This window comes from Eptatretus burgeri, chromosome 5 (assembly GCF_056783735.1).
Source record: "Eptatretus burgeri isolate ZD-2024b chromosome 5, Ebu_testis_v1, whole genome shotgun sequence".
NCBI classification, from domain to species: domain Eukaryota; kingdom Metazoa; phylum Chordata; class Myxini; order Myxiniformes; family Myxinidae; genus Eptatretus; species Eptatretus burgeri.
This window is the reverse complement of record NC_140965.1, coordinates 71458235-71477053: the sequence shown is the minus strand read 5'-3', so window position 1 is coordinate 71477053 and position 18819 is coordinate 71458235. Positions and strand designations below refer to the sequence as shown.

Sequence of the window (18819 nt, the reverse complement as noted above, 5' to 3'; positions counted from 1 at the left end):
ATGAGGTGAATACCTTTCTGGAAGAAGCACTTCAAACCATTATTGAGAAGGTGATATGATTTGATTCTTCCACCACACCAAGCCAAATAAAGGCTGAACTAATCAACTTTGCCAGGAAGTGGGACTCACTGAAAGGTAGGTAGTGCGCCGGCCAGTTTTAAATTGCACATCCTGCCTTGTGATGAAGATCAAATGGAATACTCGCACATATTGTCATCGAAGAGAAAGAATCCTCACAACACTTCTATTCTTTTAAAAATTGTGCATTTAAAAAATTATTTCCTGTTTTTGAAAATGTACAACAGGTATTCTAGCACCTATCACGCATTGCATACATGCTGCAAGTTCTTGTTGACGCGAACAGTTTCAGAGGTAGCACGTGAGCAGAATTTCTCCAAACTTCGTTTCATCAAATATTGCTTTGATGAATTCGATGTCACAAGATCATCTTGAAGCTTTCATGCTGATGTAAATCGGTAGTGATATCCTCAACGGCATATCCACACATTCAATTATTGATCGACTGTCCAATAATAGTAAACTCTTCGGCCATGCTCTGAATTACGTATATGTGACTGAGAATAGACTATTTGACCATTTAACTAAAATGTATTGAATTCTCAGTTTCTGTGAAGCCCGAGCTCAAAGCCTTGGCAGTGTGTTTGTACCTCTTATCAGATATTGGAGACATTTTGTTAAAATCTCATTTTTCCTAAGTTCTGGGAGCGTTGGATTGAAACTTGCCACTCCTCCCTTGGTTTCCATATTGTTCAGTCAGCATCTATAATAAAGAAATAATCTTTGTCTATGGAATCTTGTTCAGAGTTCAAAGTCAATTCCTCTTCGCTGCCATGCCATAGTTATTGTAGATGTTCGTGAGTCTGTCCTTTTTCATCTGTCTATTTTTCATTTGTAGGTAATTGGTTCAGCTTTTCATTAATCAATTCATTCTGTACTGAAGAATCAATCAATACCTTCTGACAATATCAGTATTTTTGTTCTGATTAATTCAGAATGCTATATGCCCATTATCTGATCTATTATCATTCGTTTTTGTGCTGATGCTAAATCATGTCATCAAATGATGTGTCGAATCCATCATCATGAATCGTCATACTATTTCTTCAGTGCTCATTCGATCTATTCTTGGTCGTGTTCTTACTTTCCCATTTCACTGAAGTGTCTTTATTGAGTGTTCATACAACCCATAAAGCCTGGTGTTGGCGCAGTAGTTAGGGCAGCGGCTTGGGATCCAAAAGGTCCTGAGTTCAAGCCCCGTTGGGCCACTGAATTAATACACCAGGGGGTTGACTCAGCCTGTCATCCTTCCGAGGTCGGCGAAATGAGTACCAGTGTACTGGGCCAATGTATACCCCGGTTAAAATAGGTGTACCATATCCCTGTGTCGTAAGAGGCGACTACGGTTGCGTCAGGAAGGGAATCCGGCATAAAACATGTGCCAAATCACGATGCGGATCATATGGATGATCCGCTGTGGCGACCCCAAAATGGGAGCAGCCGAAAGAAGAAGAAGAAGAAGAAGAAGATACAACCCATGATGAATGTCACAACTCGTCTTGAATTATAATTGCTTCGGTGGCAAAATCGCTCTGTGTTGAAATGGAAGTTATGGGTCAGAAATTTACTAGAATCATGCATTTTGTCTCCAAAATCTCCACCTTCGGTTCTCGTGGTGTCAGGCCAAGCCTGCCACGGATCCACAGCCCGTGGGTGGGCCGGTCCATGGCGTTGACCAGGGCCGGCTTATATACCAAGTCCACCCCTGCCAAAAAAACCCCCTTCTCAGTTCTCACTGTCTGTGTACTGCTCTTACCCCTCCAAACCCCCAGTAGTACTGGTGGCTGTTCTTTTCCTCTCTGCAACCATCTCTTGTTTGTCTTTGTGCTGTACCGTCCTCCAAACAGTGACGACTCCATATATATATATATATATATATATATATATATATATATATATATATATATATATATATATATATATATATATATATATATATACCGGGCGTAGTGGCGTGTGCCTGTAATCCGGCTACTCGGAGGCTTGGGTTGGAGGATCGCTTGAGGACGGGAGCTCTGTGCTGGGCCGCGCTATGAGAGGGTGTAGGGCAGCTCGGAATCATGGCGAAACCCAATCCTTATCCCTGTGTCGTAAGAGGCGACCAGGGTTGCGTCAGGAAGGGCATCCGGCGTAAAACCTGTGCCAAATCAGTATGCAGATCATAACGGATGATCCGCTGTGGCGACCCCTAACGGGAGCAGCCGAAAGACCAACAACAACAACAACAACAACAACAACAATATATATATATATATATATATATATATATATATATATATATATATATATATATATATATATATATATATATTTCACTCTCTCACTCTCTCACTCTCTCACTCTCTCACTCTCTCACTCTCTCACTCTCTCTCTCTCCTCATATGCAGAAATTTCAACTGCCACCAGACCAATTAGCATGTAATAAGTGGTCCGTTGTTCTTGGAGGTTTCTCGACACCAGGTTACACTGCTTGATATCTTCGAGTGTGGTTGCTGTCTGGGCAGCAGCTTGTGAACCACCTGCTCAGTTTGTTTGTGGTGCACATGTCACATGGCCTCGTTCGAACATGAAGGGCAACCTACACACACTTTTATGTATGGACTTGGCATGGGATTGGACACACTCGTGTAACTAGAACGGCACTCGGTAGAGTGCATAGTCTCTCCTCGCGCACTCATTCTGAATAAAAAATACCATCATTAGCTGAACATACTACTATTATGGCCTACTGCTATTATGGCCCATATACCCATGTCAAACAATGCACCCTATTATGTCACATACATATCCATTATCCATGGCCTTATTGATTATGGATTGCTTATTAGGATAATAGTCTCACAATCCATGATTGGGTGAGGCAAATCAGAGACCACCTATGATATGTAACCTCTGATAGCATTTAGATTAGCAACCGCGATAAGTAGCAAAAGTATGAAAAAACAATATCATTAGAAATTATTCTTGTCATTAACACACTTCAATTGCATATGGTAAAATACAATTTGTTCTGAAATGACACTCCTTACATGTTCACCTTCCATCAACAGATTGAAAGAGTCCAAGTTCTCGACTCTGGTCGGTACACGTGCGAGGCGAGCAATGTTGCTGGCAAGACAGGAAAAAATTACAACGTAATTGTCTTGGGTGAGGCAGACCTCAGATGTTCTTTAACAGTTATGGTTAAAATGCTTGCATGAACACAGTCACATGTGTGCACACACACTGTCATTCACACTCCTCCCAAGAGGGATAAAATATTATGTTTCAGTTTGATGTCACAATGGCTTGGGAGTGCATCAAGTCACAGTCCTCCATGGATGTGGAACCAGCTAATACATGATGTAATTACCTCTTCATACCGATCATCCTTCTCATCCTTCAGTTTCTCCAATATATTTTTGCATCACATCTCTCGACCTTGTCCTGAGCCCAGTATGTGTGTAAGGTTGACGGATCCAGCTGAAGAAGCTTATCTTTGGTATGTGATGGTCAGGCAAGTAGGTTTTTTGGCCAAGGTGACATTTAGTAACTTTTCTAGTAACTCTCCGACTTTTTTGAGGCCTCTCCCATGATTACCTCATTTCTTGTGATGTTTCATTCCATCTCCTATTATAGTTTATAAGTAACTGTGATAAAAGGAGTGGAACTTTCTCAAATGCTTCCTCAGGTGGATCTTGCTTTGACACCTATTCAGTCACGATGAGAGGATAGTTGGAACAGCTTCCTGTCATTTTGATACTTCAGACCGAGTCACACTCATTTTATCTCATAAATTTGTGCATCTTAGTGTTCCACCACAAGGCAAGCATACAAATTTTAAAGGGCTGGTGCCATGCAGTATCCTTCTCTCAAGCCATCATTGACATGATTGCCTCCTGGGAGGGTTACATTCATGTGAATTTCAGCCTCCATATTTTGGTAAAAGAATAAGATAATCTTGATTGTTTGATCAGCCAAACCTAGTTTCCTCAGTGCTGCCCACATTGCAATACATGGCAGACCTTTTTTGAGATCATTGAATCGGAGAATTTTCTGCTTACTCCCAAGTTCTTTCTTCCAGTTGACATCCAGTGAGAACCGTCCATGATGAATGTTTCTCATGACATCTGTTAAGCTTTCTTCTCTCCTGATCTGCCATACTGGACTTCATTTACTTTGTCGTGAAACCAGGCGTTTTTGACTTCCAGTATCTTGCTGCTCGGTGAGCATCATCTCGGTGAGCATTTGTGATCGGACTCATGACCAATACTAAGCTACTTTGTGTACAGTGAATTTGTTGGTTTTAAATAGAGTCCAAATATCCTGGTGATATCTCTGAACCAATCAGGATGTTTTTGATACTCTGTTCACACCACAGACTTTACTGTCTCAGTTCGCGCAGATTTAATCACTGACCGCATTTCCTCTTTTGTATAATTTTGCAGCCATACTTTTTTTCCAAAGATGCATACTTGTTGAAAGAAGCTTGTGCATGATTTTGTTCTACCCATTGTCCTCAATACCTCTGCTATGAGAGAGAGATAGATAGATAGAGAGATAGAGATAGATCGAACGAACTTTCCTGCGGTCCACCCTGAGGTCTACTATCACCATTATTTCATCTCCTCCACTTTAATTTGAAGCACGTTGTGTTCATTGTTGCACTCAGCTTACTTTAAAGCTGCGTCCAGGCATCTTCTGAGGTCCTTTTGCCTCACGATAACAAAGTCAATGCAGTACTATGCCTTTACTTTGAGATGTTGCTTGGTTTGTTTACTGTGATCTATCTTCTTGAACCAAGTTTTATACACATTTGCTTCATAAAGAATGATGAAGGTCAGTCACTCCTTGCCAACAATACTAATGTCTTTCCATCCACGTGAACCATGTCACAAACACATTCCCTTTGATATTCCACATTCTCTGTGTGTCCAACATGACCAATGAAGTTTCCTATCATCACATGTGACTTATTTGATGGTATCTCTTCCAAAGATTATTAGTACTGTACTGTAATCGTTAAATAACTTGTCCTACATATCTACTGCTTGGTTGTATTTATTGATGCAAAGGTAGTGAACACATGTAGATGGTCTGAGATCCTTCCTCTCTTGAGTGTAACCACTGATCAGTCTTGAGCACCAGGCCTTCCATTGTGACTATTCCTGCCTTCTCTGTGACTACACTTCAGCCAGTGGATACTATGACAATTCCCTCTCTTCTCTGTCTCCGCTGTTCTGGCTCAGGTGTTGGCTAACGAGCTATCAGCATTACATTCTCTCCAACTTGGTGAATCACATTTCAAAATCACTTTGCTTCCTGCAGAGCTGCTAACGTAACTGAGTATCTCTCCAACCCTCTTCTGTTCAGCGGTGTTTAGCTTAACTCACTTCAGTGCCCTACTTGTCAGTCTCAGCAAGGAACTTCAACATAAATTATCTATGAACGATCTTCCATTCCATGAACCCATAAACCAGACAAGAAACCCTCGTTTTGTCTCATCTGGAAGTCAACAAGCTCTCTGGAGGCCAGCATGCAAGTGATGAGCCAAGTGAAGCAATTATACAAGGTGGCCTGAACGTCACTTTATCCCTCCCCAGTAAAGCATTCATTCTTCAACTTCAAAGCATTTGTTCATTCTCAAATGATGGACGCCAGGATTTCAACGGAAGATCTTTTCAATGAGATTTTTTTCATAGTGGTTTGCGGAATACCAAGTTCACTGGCTCTCTTTCTTGTTGACTTTCTTGGTGACCAGTCAACTGATGCCAACACAGCAGTGCACGTGTTTCTTCTTGTTACCAGTCTTCCGCTGCTCTTCTTGTCCTTTATACTTCCTGTTTCAAAAGCCTATTTTCCCCACTTTAACAAAATCCACTTCATGGAGATGAATGTTTTCCAAAGCATTCCATGAAAGCTGTTCACACTTGAGCAATTGTTTGGCCTGTGTGTGCCCTTTCACGCACCCAAACACAAGCAACCATCCACTCTTCGACACTGTAATAACTTGTGTCCGCCATGCCGTCAAACTTCCTACTGACTTCTATATCCATGGTGGGGGAGGGTGGAAGGAAAGGGAGTGATGGAGAAATTCAGCTGATGGAAAGCGACTTTCAGGCCACCCTGTACAACGCCTTGCGTACCCACACTGGTCCTTCCTTGAAATGTCAGAGGCCCGTTAGCCAATCAGTACGAAGTCTCCTCTGTTTCTCTCATCACCACTGTGAGGAGGGATTGTCGTTATGACTGGGCATACACATGCACATGCAAAAACACACACACACACACACACACTTCTTTATAGGTTAGACCTGCTTATTCATTTTAAATGTAATCTAACAACGTTTTCTTTTCAGTACCTCCAAAGATGAACCTTCAACCTACAGAAGGCAGTCGAGTGACTGTGGTGGAGGGGAATGTAATAAGACTTGTGTGCGAATCCACTGGCATCCCTCCACCATCCCTCACATGGAGGAAGTCAGGTGGGTTTAACATGAACAATGTTCAGAGGTCCAAACTCCACTTCAGAAAATGCAGGAATGTTATGGAAAATTGTGCACAAGAGAAAAAAATTATTTAGTACTTAACATACGTGCCCTTATCTCACAAATATCCCAAAAATACCTCAGAAAGGTACTTCTTATCCGTTACATTGTGGATGATTGTGTAAAAAAATGGCGTCCATATATTTAACTCTTGTACTATTACTAAATCATACTTGGTTTTGTGTAAACAGATTGAACTTGTTGTTTATTCCACTATTATCCCACACTTTCACATGACAAGCAATTTGCAATATTCATACATTTAAATGGTGAATTTTCAACAAAATTATACTTTAAATTATATTTGTGGATTTGTTTTAAAAAAATGACCCCAGGCAAAAATAGCATTCCTTTCCTGTAGTAACTCTCTGCAGACTACTGTAGTCGGACCTGTTACCAACTCTGGTATATGAGAGTAGTATACTCTCATATACTATAATTCTAACTGTAGCATTTTTGCCTGGGACTTTATGTTTGCAAACTAAGCTTCCAAATGTTGCTGATGATGGGATGATACAGTTTCAGGTTGCTTTATCCAGGTGAAGTGCTTCTCTTATTTCATTCCCATTCATTTTATGTGATGATTTAAATTGTCACCGTGCTAATTGGCTGGATGATGCTACCTCTCACCAGCCATGGCACATCAGCAAAGGGCTTCTGTGACTCCACGGGACTGACTCAATCTGTTAAATTTCTAACCCGGATTTCTCCCAATGGAAAATCGTCCCTTCTCGATTTGGTGATGACTAACTTTCTCGCAAATGTCTTCTGCTCTTCCTCTGTCTGCACCAATTGGTTTATCTGATCATATGCTTGTGAGATTAAACATCTCTCTGGCTATTACCAGAGAGCTGCCTCAGTACCGACGAGTCTGGCAGTTCACTCAGGTAGATTCACATGGACTGAAAGCATCCATCTCACTTCAGGACTGGTGTCCTATATCCACCACCACTGATATCAACTCAGCCTGGGAATTCTTCCACAGAAACCTGCTCTCTCTCATGCACAGATTCATCCCATCTTGTCTTCAATTATCCTACCCTTCTTCCCATCCATGATACAATGAATAATGGGGTGAGGGCTGCAGCTGCCAGTTGCTCTGAAACAATTTGCCTTCTCTTGCTGGAAAACAAACCCAACCGAAGGCGATCTCATATCATTCCACAAGTCCTGCAACAAGTGTGTGTCCATTTTCAGGAGAACAGCCAGATAATAACATCTGTCCAACCTCAACAATGAACTTTCAAACTTGTCTCCCCCCCTCTAAAACCTGGTGGTGCCTTGTTAAGTCTGTTTCTGGTGTATGCTTCTTCTCCATCCCTTTCTTCACTTCAAATGACGCCACAGCTGACTCCGCTCATGAGAAGACCGAACACCTCAATTCTATGTTTGCTTCATAACATTGTTTACCCAACTCCTCACTCACTGTAACCACCCTATTCAGTCACAGGAAACTGTTCCTGGATTCTATATTTTGCACCTGAGAAGATGGATAAACTTCATGAGTCCCTCGACTCTGATTCAGTAACTGGAACGGATGGCATCAGCTCAAGTGTCCTAAAATCCTGCTCTGCTGCTCTTGAACATCTTCTCTCTGCCCTTTTCATCCTATCATTTGTGCTCGATCATCTTTCATCTTCTTCGAAGTCAGACAACATCCCTGCATTATATAAGCAAGGTACAAAAACGGATCCCCTCAACTACAGACATATTAGCTTCAGTTATCGTAAGTCTCAGTTAGGTCATGGAATCCATCATCACAGTTGATATGAAAATATTTATTTTCTCTCATCTCAGATCACCAATTCGGATTCAGACCATGTCACTTCACCTTTGGAATGCAGCATATACTCTCCAAACAATCGATGGAGACCCTCAATATCAGACATGAGTTCAGGGCTGTCTCCCAAAATATATCTCAAGCTTTTGATACAGTCTGGCATCCCGTCTAACTCTCCAAACTCTTTGCCTATGACATCCAAGGCCAACTCCACACATGGCTTATTGACTTCCCCTACTCTCGGAGTCAAAGTGTAGCTCTGAACGGAATCCTTCAGTTTCCTCTCCCTGTGAAGGCAAGAGTTCCTGAAGGCAGTGTTGTGTTCTGGGCTCAGTTCTATTCCTGATCTTCATTAATTAAATTATCTCTCTGACTCTTTGGAAAAACTCCTTATCTATTTGCTGATGACTCTACTACTTGTGTGACATCCCTCGTCCATCAGATAGACAGGCAACAGCCTCTTCCCTCTCTTCAGACCTTGCCAAAATCACAAGTTGGTCAAACACTTGGAATATGTCTTTCAAGCCTGACAAATGTCTCTGTCTCTGTCTCTGTCTCTGTCTGTCTCTCTCTCTCTCTCTCTTCTCTGTCTCTGTCTCTCTCTCTCTCTCTCTCTCTCTCTCTCTCTCTCTCTCTCTCTCTCTCTCTCTCTCTCTCTCTCTCTCTCTCTCTCTCTCTCTCTCTCTCTCTCTCTCTCTCTCTCTCTCTCTCTCTCTCTCTCTCTCTCTCTCTCTCTCTCTCTCTCTCTCTCTCTCTCTCTCTCTCTCTCTCTCTCTCTCTCTCTCTCTCTCTCTCTCTCTCTCTCAACACCTCTCTCTCTCTCTCTCTCTCTCTCTCTCTCTCTCTCTCTCTCTCTCTCTCTCTGTCTCTGTCTCTGTCTCTGTCTCTGTCTCTGTCTCTGTCTCTGTCTCTGTCTCTCTCTCTCTCTCTCTCTCTCTCTCTCTCTCTCTCTCTCTCTCTCTCTCTCTCTCTCTCAACACCTCTCTCTCTCTCTCTCTCTCTCTCTCTCTCTCTCTCTCTCTCTCTCTCTCTCTGTCTCTGTCTCTGTCTCTTTCTCTGTCTCTCTCTCTGTCTCTGTCTCTCTCTCTCTCTCTCTCTCTCTCTCTCTCTCTCTCTCTCTCTCTCTCTCTCTCTCTCTCTCTCTCTCTCTCTCTCTCTCTCTGTCTCTGTCTCTGTCTCTGTCTCTGTCTCTGTCTCTGTCTCTGTCTCTGTCTCTCTCTCTCTCTCTCTCTCTCTCTCTCTCTCTCTCTCTCTCTCTCTCTCTCTCTCTCTCTCTCTCTCTCTCTCTCTCTCTCTCTCTCTCTCTCTCTCTCTCTCTCTCTCTCTCTCTCTCTCTCTCTCTCTCTCTCTCTCTCTCTCTCTCTCTCTCTCTCTCTCTCTCTCTCTCTCTCTCTCTCTCTCTCTCTCTCTCTCTCTCTCTCTCTCTCTCTCTCTCTCTCTCTCTCTCTCTCTCTCTCTCTCTCTCTCTCTCTCTCTCTCTCTCTCTCTCTCTCTCTCTCTCTCTCTCTCTCTCTCTCTCTCTCTCTCTCTCTCTCTCTCTCTCTCTGTCTCTCTGTCTCTGTCTCTGTCTCTGTCTCTGTCTCTGTCTCTGTCTCTGTCTCTGTCTCTGTCTCTGTCTCTGTCTCTGTCTCTGTCTCTCTCTCTCTCTCTCTGCCTCTCTCTCTCTCTCTCTCTCTCTCTCTCTCTCTCTCTCTCTCTCTCTCTCTCTCTCTCTCTCTCTCTCTCTCTCTCTCTCTCTCTTCTCTCTATCTGTCTCTGTCTCTGTCTCTGTCTCTGTCTCTGTCTCTGTCTCTGTCTCTCTCTCTCTCTCTCTCTCTCTCTCTCTCTCTCTCTCTCTCTCTCTCTCTCTCTCTCTCTCTCTCTCTCTCTCTCTCTCTCTCTCTCTCTCTCTGTCTCTGTCTCTGTCTCTGTCTCTGTCTCTGTCTCTGTCTCTCTCTCTCTCTCTCTCTCTCTCTCTCTCTCTCTCTCTCTCTCTCTCTCTCTCTCTCTCTCTCTCTCTCTCTCTCTCTCTCTCTCTCTCTCTCTCTCTCTGTGTCTCTGTCTCTGTCTCTCTCTCTCTCTCTCTGTGTCTCTGTCTCTGTCTCTGTCTCTGTCTCTGTCTCTGTCTCTGTCTCTGTCTCTGTCTCTGTCTCTCTCTCTCTCTCTCTCTCTCTCTCTCTCTCTCTCTCTCTCTCTCTCTCTCTCTCTCTCTCTCTCTCTCTCTCTCTCTCTCTCTCTCTCTCTCTGGATGGCAAACCCTCCCATCTACTTAATTAACAATTCTCTTGAAGAAGTTTAGTCACTCATACTCCTAGGTCTCACTCTTAGCCATGATATTTCTTAGGCAAAGCACATTTCAAACCTGGCCTCCAAAGCCAGTCACTGATCAGGCATCCTCTGTCATACACCTGAAGTTCTATTTGCCTACAAGGCCTTTATCCGCAGCTTGATGGAGTACTGCGCTTCCCTCTGGACTGGTGCCCCTGACTCACACGCTGCTCAGATTAACGACATAGAAACCAAGTCCTTCAAGATCATTGGAATCTGATGCAGTTAATTTGAGTCTCTGGGCCTATCACTTTCACATCACAGACAAGTGGATGGTCCTTCTGTCTTCTACCCAATCCTTTCGGGCCTTGCACTCTTGGCTCTTTCTGTGTTTTGTACCACACCCACCCTTTTCTTCCCCCAGATTTCTGCAAGGCACACACAGTTCGTCATCAATTCCCTTCTGGTGAAACTCTCAAAATCCTGAATCATTGCTCACCCACACTGATTTGTTCCTCTTTTCTCCCACTTGTGAAATCAACTTCCGCATTCTCTTCAATCATGCCTACCTCCCACATCTTCAAGACATCTGTTCACCATCTCAGATAATCCTCATCCAAGGCCATGATTTTTTTCTACCCCTGTTAACCCTCCCCAAAAGCCTCTCTGGGATATTTTAGCTGAGCATCAGGAAGTTTTGTGTAATAATTTTAGCATCAAATATAAAGAGGTAGATTTATGTATGCCCAGGTTTTTCTGTATCTCTAAGCTTCATGAAAACGCATGTAAGAATATTGTTACGAATTTGCGCCCACCGGCGTGCGAACGACCGCTTTTCACTAATAGTAGCCGCTCGCCCACCGGACGGACAATTCAGTCGTGACCTTCCGGAACAGCGCCGGAACCCTGTCACGTCTTCAACCCCACCACAGCCTAGCCAATTTTCTATGGGCGCAAAATAGGGTCAATCGCCGAATCTCGATATACCTAAGTACCTGCGCGGGTAGCCTACCGGGAGACCGTACCTCGGCGCAGGTCGGCTTGGACACGAACCGCTCAAGCGGTCCATTCCGTTCTGCAGTGATAACCGAGCGGGTATTATCGCCCAACCTCGCCGGATCCGATTCTATTTAATGGGCATTTAAAACCCAACTAATATTCCGAGATACAATATGGTGTTCCAATGGGGGAAAAGACACGACGAACGGGTAACATTTAGACCAGCACATTTATTATTTTCTCACATGCACATATACAGCCATGCAATCAATGCAGGTATTCAAGAACATGTATACAGGCAAACAATCATGCACGGGACGGGGATAAAGACACGAGCAAGGTGAAAGCACTATGACCGTCTATCAGCAATTATCTAGTCACTTAACAGTTTTTACTTACAGGACACGGCGCCACCAACATTCATTCAAAAGAAAGGAAAAGGCCACCCTCAAAGACGAGGGCGCCAGACAGGGTCCGTAGACCTTTATGGCGTGGAGCCTGGTTGACCGAACAGACCCCACGAGACCGTTGCAGGTTACCTGCACCCTCGTGGTGTGATGGTGGGCGAGCTCTCTCCGGCGCTCTCCTCCCGGGTGCGCTGGCTGCGCGGCAGAGCTGCAAAGCGGCGCCTCCCGTCCATGTCCTTCGCGCCTCGACCCGGACCACCACGCACAACACACATGACTTGGTGCGCCCAAGGAGAAGGCACCACCTCGCCGACGACGAAACCACCAATGCACACGAAGAAGACCACCAGTGAACCACCACGAAGACGACCACCAACCCGAAGACGACAAAAAGCCCCCAACTGGTGTCCTGCGCGCCCTTATATCCCCCAGTTCCAACGCCTCGCTCCTCCCTGTTTTTCGCTCCGCTGTTTTTCCCTTCCAGCTCCTGCAGGAAGCTTCCAGAAAAGGGGCGTGCCCTCTCACCCCCCTCCCGACGCGCCTCGAGGGGGCCGAGAGAATCATTCTTGACATAGGTCCAGGGAGATTCATTCCCCCAAAATGAGACCCCTCCTTCACATGACCTTTGACCTTTGACCCACATCGCACTTCCCCCACACCAAAGCATGGGAATAACAAGGTGGGAGAATCAGGCGGGAAAATCCGCGCACCATCGGAACTCCTCTGGTTTCCTTCGCTTCGTAGAGACGGTTTACATGAGTGGAGAGGGTTGTGATTTTGTTTCTGGAGAAAGGGATCGACAGTTGGCGTAGCGGGGAAGGTGCTTAGGTGGTTGGCGTAATTGTTGTTGTGTGGGAGCGATGTTGGTGGTGGTGATTTGGTTGTGATTGGTGGTGGAAGCGATCGTGGTTGTGGTGATGGTGGCATGGTTGGCGTTGTGGTTATTTGGGAGCGATGTTGGTTGTTTTAATGGTGGTTGAGATGTCGTTGGTCCAAAATAACAATAGGAAAAGAAAAACACTATCTCAAAGGATCACAGCCCTGTTACACGAATAAATTCCCATTAAACAACGGTGGGGAAATCTAACTGAACACAGACTTATCGATCTAACTGAACTAAGGACCTTTATGGTGTTCTGCGAATTTCCACAGCCGTAACAATATGTTTATAGCGGGAGCTTGGCAATGTACTACCAAACAGTGGTCAGTTTTGGTTAACTCGGGTGTACAAGTTGTTAGGGATAAAGTTAGGAAATATTGTTTAGCAATTGGTAAGAATTCTGGTATTAACAATTTCTGGAGCATTAGTTCCACTTCGAGTCTAAAACAGTAGTTAACACTTTCTGGAATTCTTCAATCGGATTAGATTCCTCAATAGTGTTGCGGACCTGGGTTTGCCTGGGTACTATGAGGGTGGGGGTCTCCCCGGACTCACCCGCAAGAGAAGCTGTCACACACGAATATATGCGTGTCGCAGCGAGTCGCTAATCAACCACGAATGCCACCATTTAACAATGTGAATCAGTGTCCTCCATTTAACGACCGTTTAACTGTGGTACATGCAGTCTCCTCATCGGGGAATCACGCCCTCCATCCGTACTTGCATTAAACTTACTGCATCAGGTGCTGCTGAGTGGAGCTCCCAAGTATGCACCGGCTCATAAACAGATTATTGGGGTATAACTTACAGGCTAGGCTAATGTGCAGACCATGCTGAACCAATAAAGGAAAAGACAAAAACGAGCTGGGTACATTTATATCAAAGCTATTTATTGCAACAAGGCGAGGAAAGTTATGTGGCACAGCAATGGGTGTATTCACAAAAATGTACAGCAGGGGAAAGCAAAGAATTTGTAGGTGCAGAAAAAGAAATGCTGTTATTTATATAAGAAGACAGTAAAGAGTTAAATTGATAACCTTCTACAATCTTAACTTACATTACACAAGTTACAGCCGCCATCACATACACACACACCTGAGGAAATTAGACCTAGCCCAGAAAGAGAAGAAGCAGTTGAGGTCAAGCTACCTCATTGTACCTGGCATGGTCAATGGACCTATGCAACCCAATTGCTGAGGAAGGGGAAGGAGGGAAGAAAACTGGGGGTGTCTGTACGGTGTGTGAGTGGGAGGTGTGAAATGTGGAGTGGAGCATGATGGTGCGAATCGGTAACGCTCTTTTAGTTCATGCATCCGCACTGGACGAGACACAGATTGAAGAAAAAGGTGCATGAGAAGAAAACTTAATGGGGATGTGTGAGTCTGTAGGCGTTATGAATATTGGCTGCTGAACGCAGCTGAAGCCAAGGCCGATGGCCCGGGGATGACACCGTCACGTCTTGGTAACAGCGCATTCCATCCCGCTTGGTTGCTCCCCCCAACTCGCCTCGCTCGGTTGCACCGCCCTGCTCACCTTGTTCAGTTGCGCTGCCCTCTCAGCTCAGTGGCGCTCAGCTGGTCAAAGGCTCCGGAGAGATTCCGCTTGGTGGCGGGACGAAAGGGGACCAAATGAGCCCAATCTGCTCTGTTTTATTGGGCCTGGGCGAGGGAGGAACCAAAAAGCGGATCAGGAGGCCTGGTGGGTGTTCCCGAGCTCCCCTATTTGTGCATAACTGTCACCCCATGCCTTAGCCATGCCCCGCCAGGTTCCAGAACTGAACATGGCCTCAGTTGCCTCTAAGCCTGGCCACGCGACACAGCTCTGCAATTAACATTGGCCGAGAGTTTTTGTGAGCACCCTTCAGCCCTGAACGTTCGCCGGACTCTGTTATTTGTTGTTGTGTCGTTATTTAGGGAAACATCGGAGCTACCCTTGCGTCTTTTAACGAACCGCAGCGCACGTTTGCGCTTCAAGTTACACACCGAAACACCCCAGCTCACATCTTTCGCTCCTCCGACACCCTCAGGGACTGTGGTGAGCATCCAGGGGACTGATGGCAGTTGTGGCGGTTATAGTGAGGTGAGGGAAGCACTGTGGTATTTGCAGTAAAGTATTTGAAACGTAAGTGGTTGAAGCGATTGTGGTGATGAAGTTGAAGTGGTTGGTCATGGTTGTGGCGTTTGTGATGAAAAGGTCAGGTGTAGGTTGTTGAAGGGATTTTTAGGAGACGTATGTAGTGATCATGGTGATCATTGTAGCGTCATGGTGTGCATGGTGAGGATCTGAGGTGAGGCATCGGTTGGTTTATGGTGCGCTGTTTGAACAGAAAATGGCGTGCGGATGCAAATGAGGCAGCTGCTGCCTCCTCCCATTGGCGAGTAACATCACTGATCTGACATGCATGCTTGCGTGGTTTGTGTGAAATAAAAGGAAGTAAAATAACTGAAAGAAACGAAAGAATATAGGGTTGAAGACCTAACTAAAAGCCCGATGCAACGGATCGACGAGACATATGGAAAGGGCTAACTAAAATGATTACTAATGAGATAACTATCTTTTTCTCACGACATGTTGGGTGCCATTTCCTCAGAGGAGTGTCGGTTTTTCTGAACTGCAGCAATAGTAAGTCGATTGAAGTTTTTGAATTTTAGCTCACCTGGAACGTAGTTCCGGGGAGCTAATGGGATGGCGCATCGTCCGTCCGTCCACAAATACTTGCACCTTCTCTGAAACTACACATATGATTTTGATCAAACTTTACCACAATGTTCATCACTATGAATGTACCAAAGTTTGTTCATGGCATTAAAAAAATAGGGTCCTATGGGGTCTATGGGGGTTGCCCCCCAAAGTAGGTATTTGCTTTCTTCTCAGAAACGACACATGCAATTCTGTTCAAACTTGACCACAACCTTTATCACCCATGATGTACCAAAGTTTGTTCACAGCATTAAAAAAAAAATTCCACAGGTATTTACTTTCTTCTCTGTTACATATTCTGTGGGTCATCCTTGCCTACCTGTGGTTCCCTGGTTATCTTGTCCAGCCGCAACCACGTGAACACCCAGGGGTATTGTCCCAATGTTTCTACTTTATACACAAATTTGGATTTAACACTTGTTCGGGATGCACTCTTCAGTGCAAATGATAAAGAAGTTCGGTATCACTAAAATGTTATCTCCAATATTCATTATATAGATGATATTTGTGTGGTTAACAGTAAATTTTTTGCTAAGCTGATTCACAGGACTTACCCAGCTAGCCAGATAGCAGATAAGAGTTGTTGTTTTGCAAGTGTTTGACCAGATTGCGATTCAATCAAGGTGGGCAGAGAGGAAATAGGCTGTTGCTTACCCATCTGAAAGATAGGGGATGTCACGGCAGAGAGTGGAGTCAACAGCAAAGAGAAAAAGTGGATTTTCCAGAGTCAGAGAGATCATTTATGAAGACCAAGAATAGAATAGGGCCTAGAACAATGCCTTGCGGCACTACAGCCTTGGCAGGGAGAAGATATGAATGAATCTCATTGAGAGCCATATGTTTGCTATGAGAATGGAATAGATCAAAAAGCCAAGTGTGGAGTTGGCATGAGATGCCATCGACAAAGGGGTTGAAGAACAGAGCGGGGTGCCAGACTGTATTGAATGCTCAAGATGTGTATAGAGAGATGGCCCTGATCTCACGTCTGACATTGGAGGCCTCCATCCATTGTTGGAAGAGCAGAAACACCATGTCCAAGGTAGAGTGACCTGGTCTGAATCTGAATTGATGATCTGAGCTCAAGCTATTGGAGAAGAGGAAGCATTTGATGTCTACTGCAATGATGGATTATATGACGTTGCTGATGAACGATAGCAATCGGAAAGGTCTGTACTTCAGGAGATCGATTTTTCTACCTTGTTTATGTTATGCGGTGATGTTGGCCGACTTCCCTGCAGATGGAATATGACCTTGGAAAAATGATAATGCAACAGAGCAGAAAGAATATGTGCAAGAGCAGCAGAGCAAGTTTTTAGGAAACTTGAGCTGATGCCGTCCGCTCAAGTTGCAGGATCAGAGTCGAGGGATGCAAGAAAGTTCTCCACCTTCTCACATGCTTAGGCCGAGGTCACATTTGCCACGGCGGCCGTGGGGTCTCCAAAATCTACGGCCACTAGCAATTATACGGCGGCCGCAGTATTTCCATGGTCACGCAATGTAGCAGTCACATATGTTTTTATTTTTCGGGGAGCTGCATGGCGTATTTATAAATTGTGGAGACCGAAAACGTGGGGTTGCCATACAGTCTTTGATTTGATGTCGCACGGTGACCTTAGGGCGTTCCTGCGGCGGCCATAGAATTTTCAAGGCAGACGCAAGGCGACCGCAGGGGGACTGCAGGGGGGCCCTAAGGCGAACATGCGGCCAGACGGACGGTAACGAATGGGTTAATTTATTTTATTTTTTTTACCAGTTTTTCTTTTTCGGATTGTCGAATTGCTACAGCGAACGTCGAAATGAAAAAAGTTATAACTCCGCGTTATAATTCCACGGCGACCTTACGGCCTGTAAAATATAGCCATACGGTGTAGGGCCACCCTGAGGCCACCTCAGAAACTCTGCGGCCGCCGAACGTTTCTGTCAATTCAGAGGGCGTACAGTCGCCGTATCCTCGCCGTAGAGCAAATGTGACTTAGGCCTTGATACAGAGTTCAGGAGCAGTTGGGTGCCACAGGGTAGGTTGGGTAGAGAGAACGAGGGGTTGGGGACACATGGTTTGGAAGGAAACACAGAATTAAGGCATTTGGCCTTCTCCCAAGCAGAGTCAGCTGTTCTGCAATTTGTCATGAGGGAAGGGATGCAGGGGGAGCATATTGCAGAGACAGACTTATCAAGGTGCCACCATGTTTTAGAGGAGGGAAGTGGACACACACTTGTTGCCAGCTTTATGGAATGATCTGAGGTTGCCTTACCGGAAGAGAAGACAAGTTGTTTCAAAGCAATTACCTCAGCACAGGATTCAGTGTATCGTGAGTGGTAGGTTGGTGATGACAACTGAAGATGAGATGAATTTAATCTGTGCGTAATGGAGGGTCAGGCTCTGTGGAAGAATTCCAGGCTGAGTTAATAAAAGGGATGTTAGATATAGGAGACTAATAATGAAGTGCAATGGCTGCTTGCAGCCCTTGTCTGTTTGCCCGAGTGACCTGCGAGACTCACCGGTGCTGAGGCTGTTCGCTGAGAATAGCAACAAAGATGTTCGCTTTCACAAACAAGCACATGATCAGATGAACCAGTTGGAGCAGAGGAAGAGCAGAAAACATTTGTGGGGAAGTTGCTCATAAAATTTCAGAAGAGAGGATTTCCCATTGACAGAAATCTGGGTTGGAAAGTTGACCGATTGAGTCAGTCCCTTGGGGTCACAGAAGTCCTTTGCTGAAGTGTCATGGCTGGTGAGAGAGGACCTAACACCCAGCCAATTAGCATGGGAACAATTGAAATCACTACATATGAGGAAGAGAGAGAGTTGCAATGAGTGGTTAAAAGTTGATCCAGGTTATCTGAGAGAGATGTAAATGGAGTCATCACTTTTTGGAGGATGGTGCAACACACAGACAAACAAGAGGTGGGAGCAGAGGGGAAGTCACAGCCCAAGTATTCCTGGTGTTTGAGAGGTGTAAAAGCACAACATGGACAGTGAGAAATTGAGTTATTGATGCACGGTGCAACTCTGCCACCAGGATGGGGTTGAGGTCGGTCAAACCAGAGGAGACAATAGCCATGGCGTGACGCTGAGGAGTCAGCGATGTTCTATGGGAAGAAGGATTCTGTTAAGCAGATAACGTCCGGCTTATCGGCAGCAGCCGAAATTGAGAGATCTCAGGTTGGAGTTATATAGTGTATTTGTGCAGGTGTGTGTCA

The 18819-nt window shown here is 44.9% G+C and overlaps 1 protein-coding gene across 7 annotated transcripts in view; it reads left to right on the top strand.

Moving 5' to 3' along the window:
• HMCN1 (hemicentin 1) overlaps window positions 1-18819 on the top strand; it is a 531017-nt gene that overhangs the window by 325090 nt on the left and 187108 nt on the right. For all 7 annotated transcript variants that reach the window (XR_015058458.1, XM_085882362.1, XM_085882361.1 and 4 more), the window contains exons 42-43: window positions 3129-3225; window positions 6417-6542. Coding sequence is in view for 6 of the 7 variants with exons in the window: in XM_085882362.1 (XP_085738488.1) it covers window positions 3129-3225; window positions 6417-6542 (223 nt within the window). In the remaining variant the exon portion in view is untranslated. The remainder of the gene's footprint in view (window positions 1-3128; window positions 3226-6416; window positions 6543-18819) is intronic.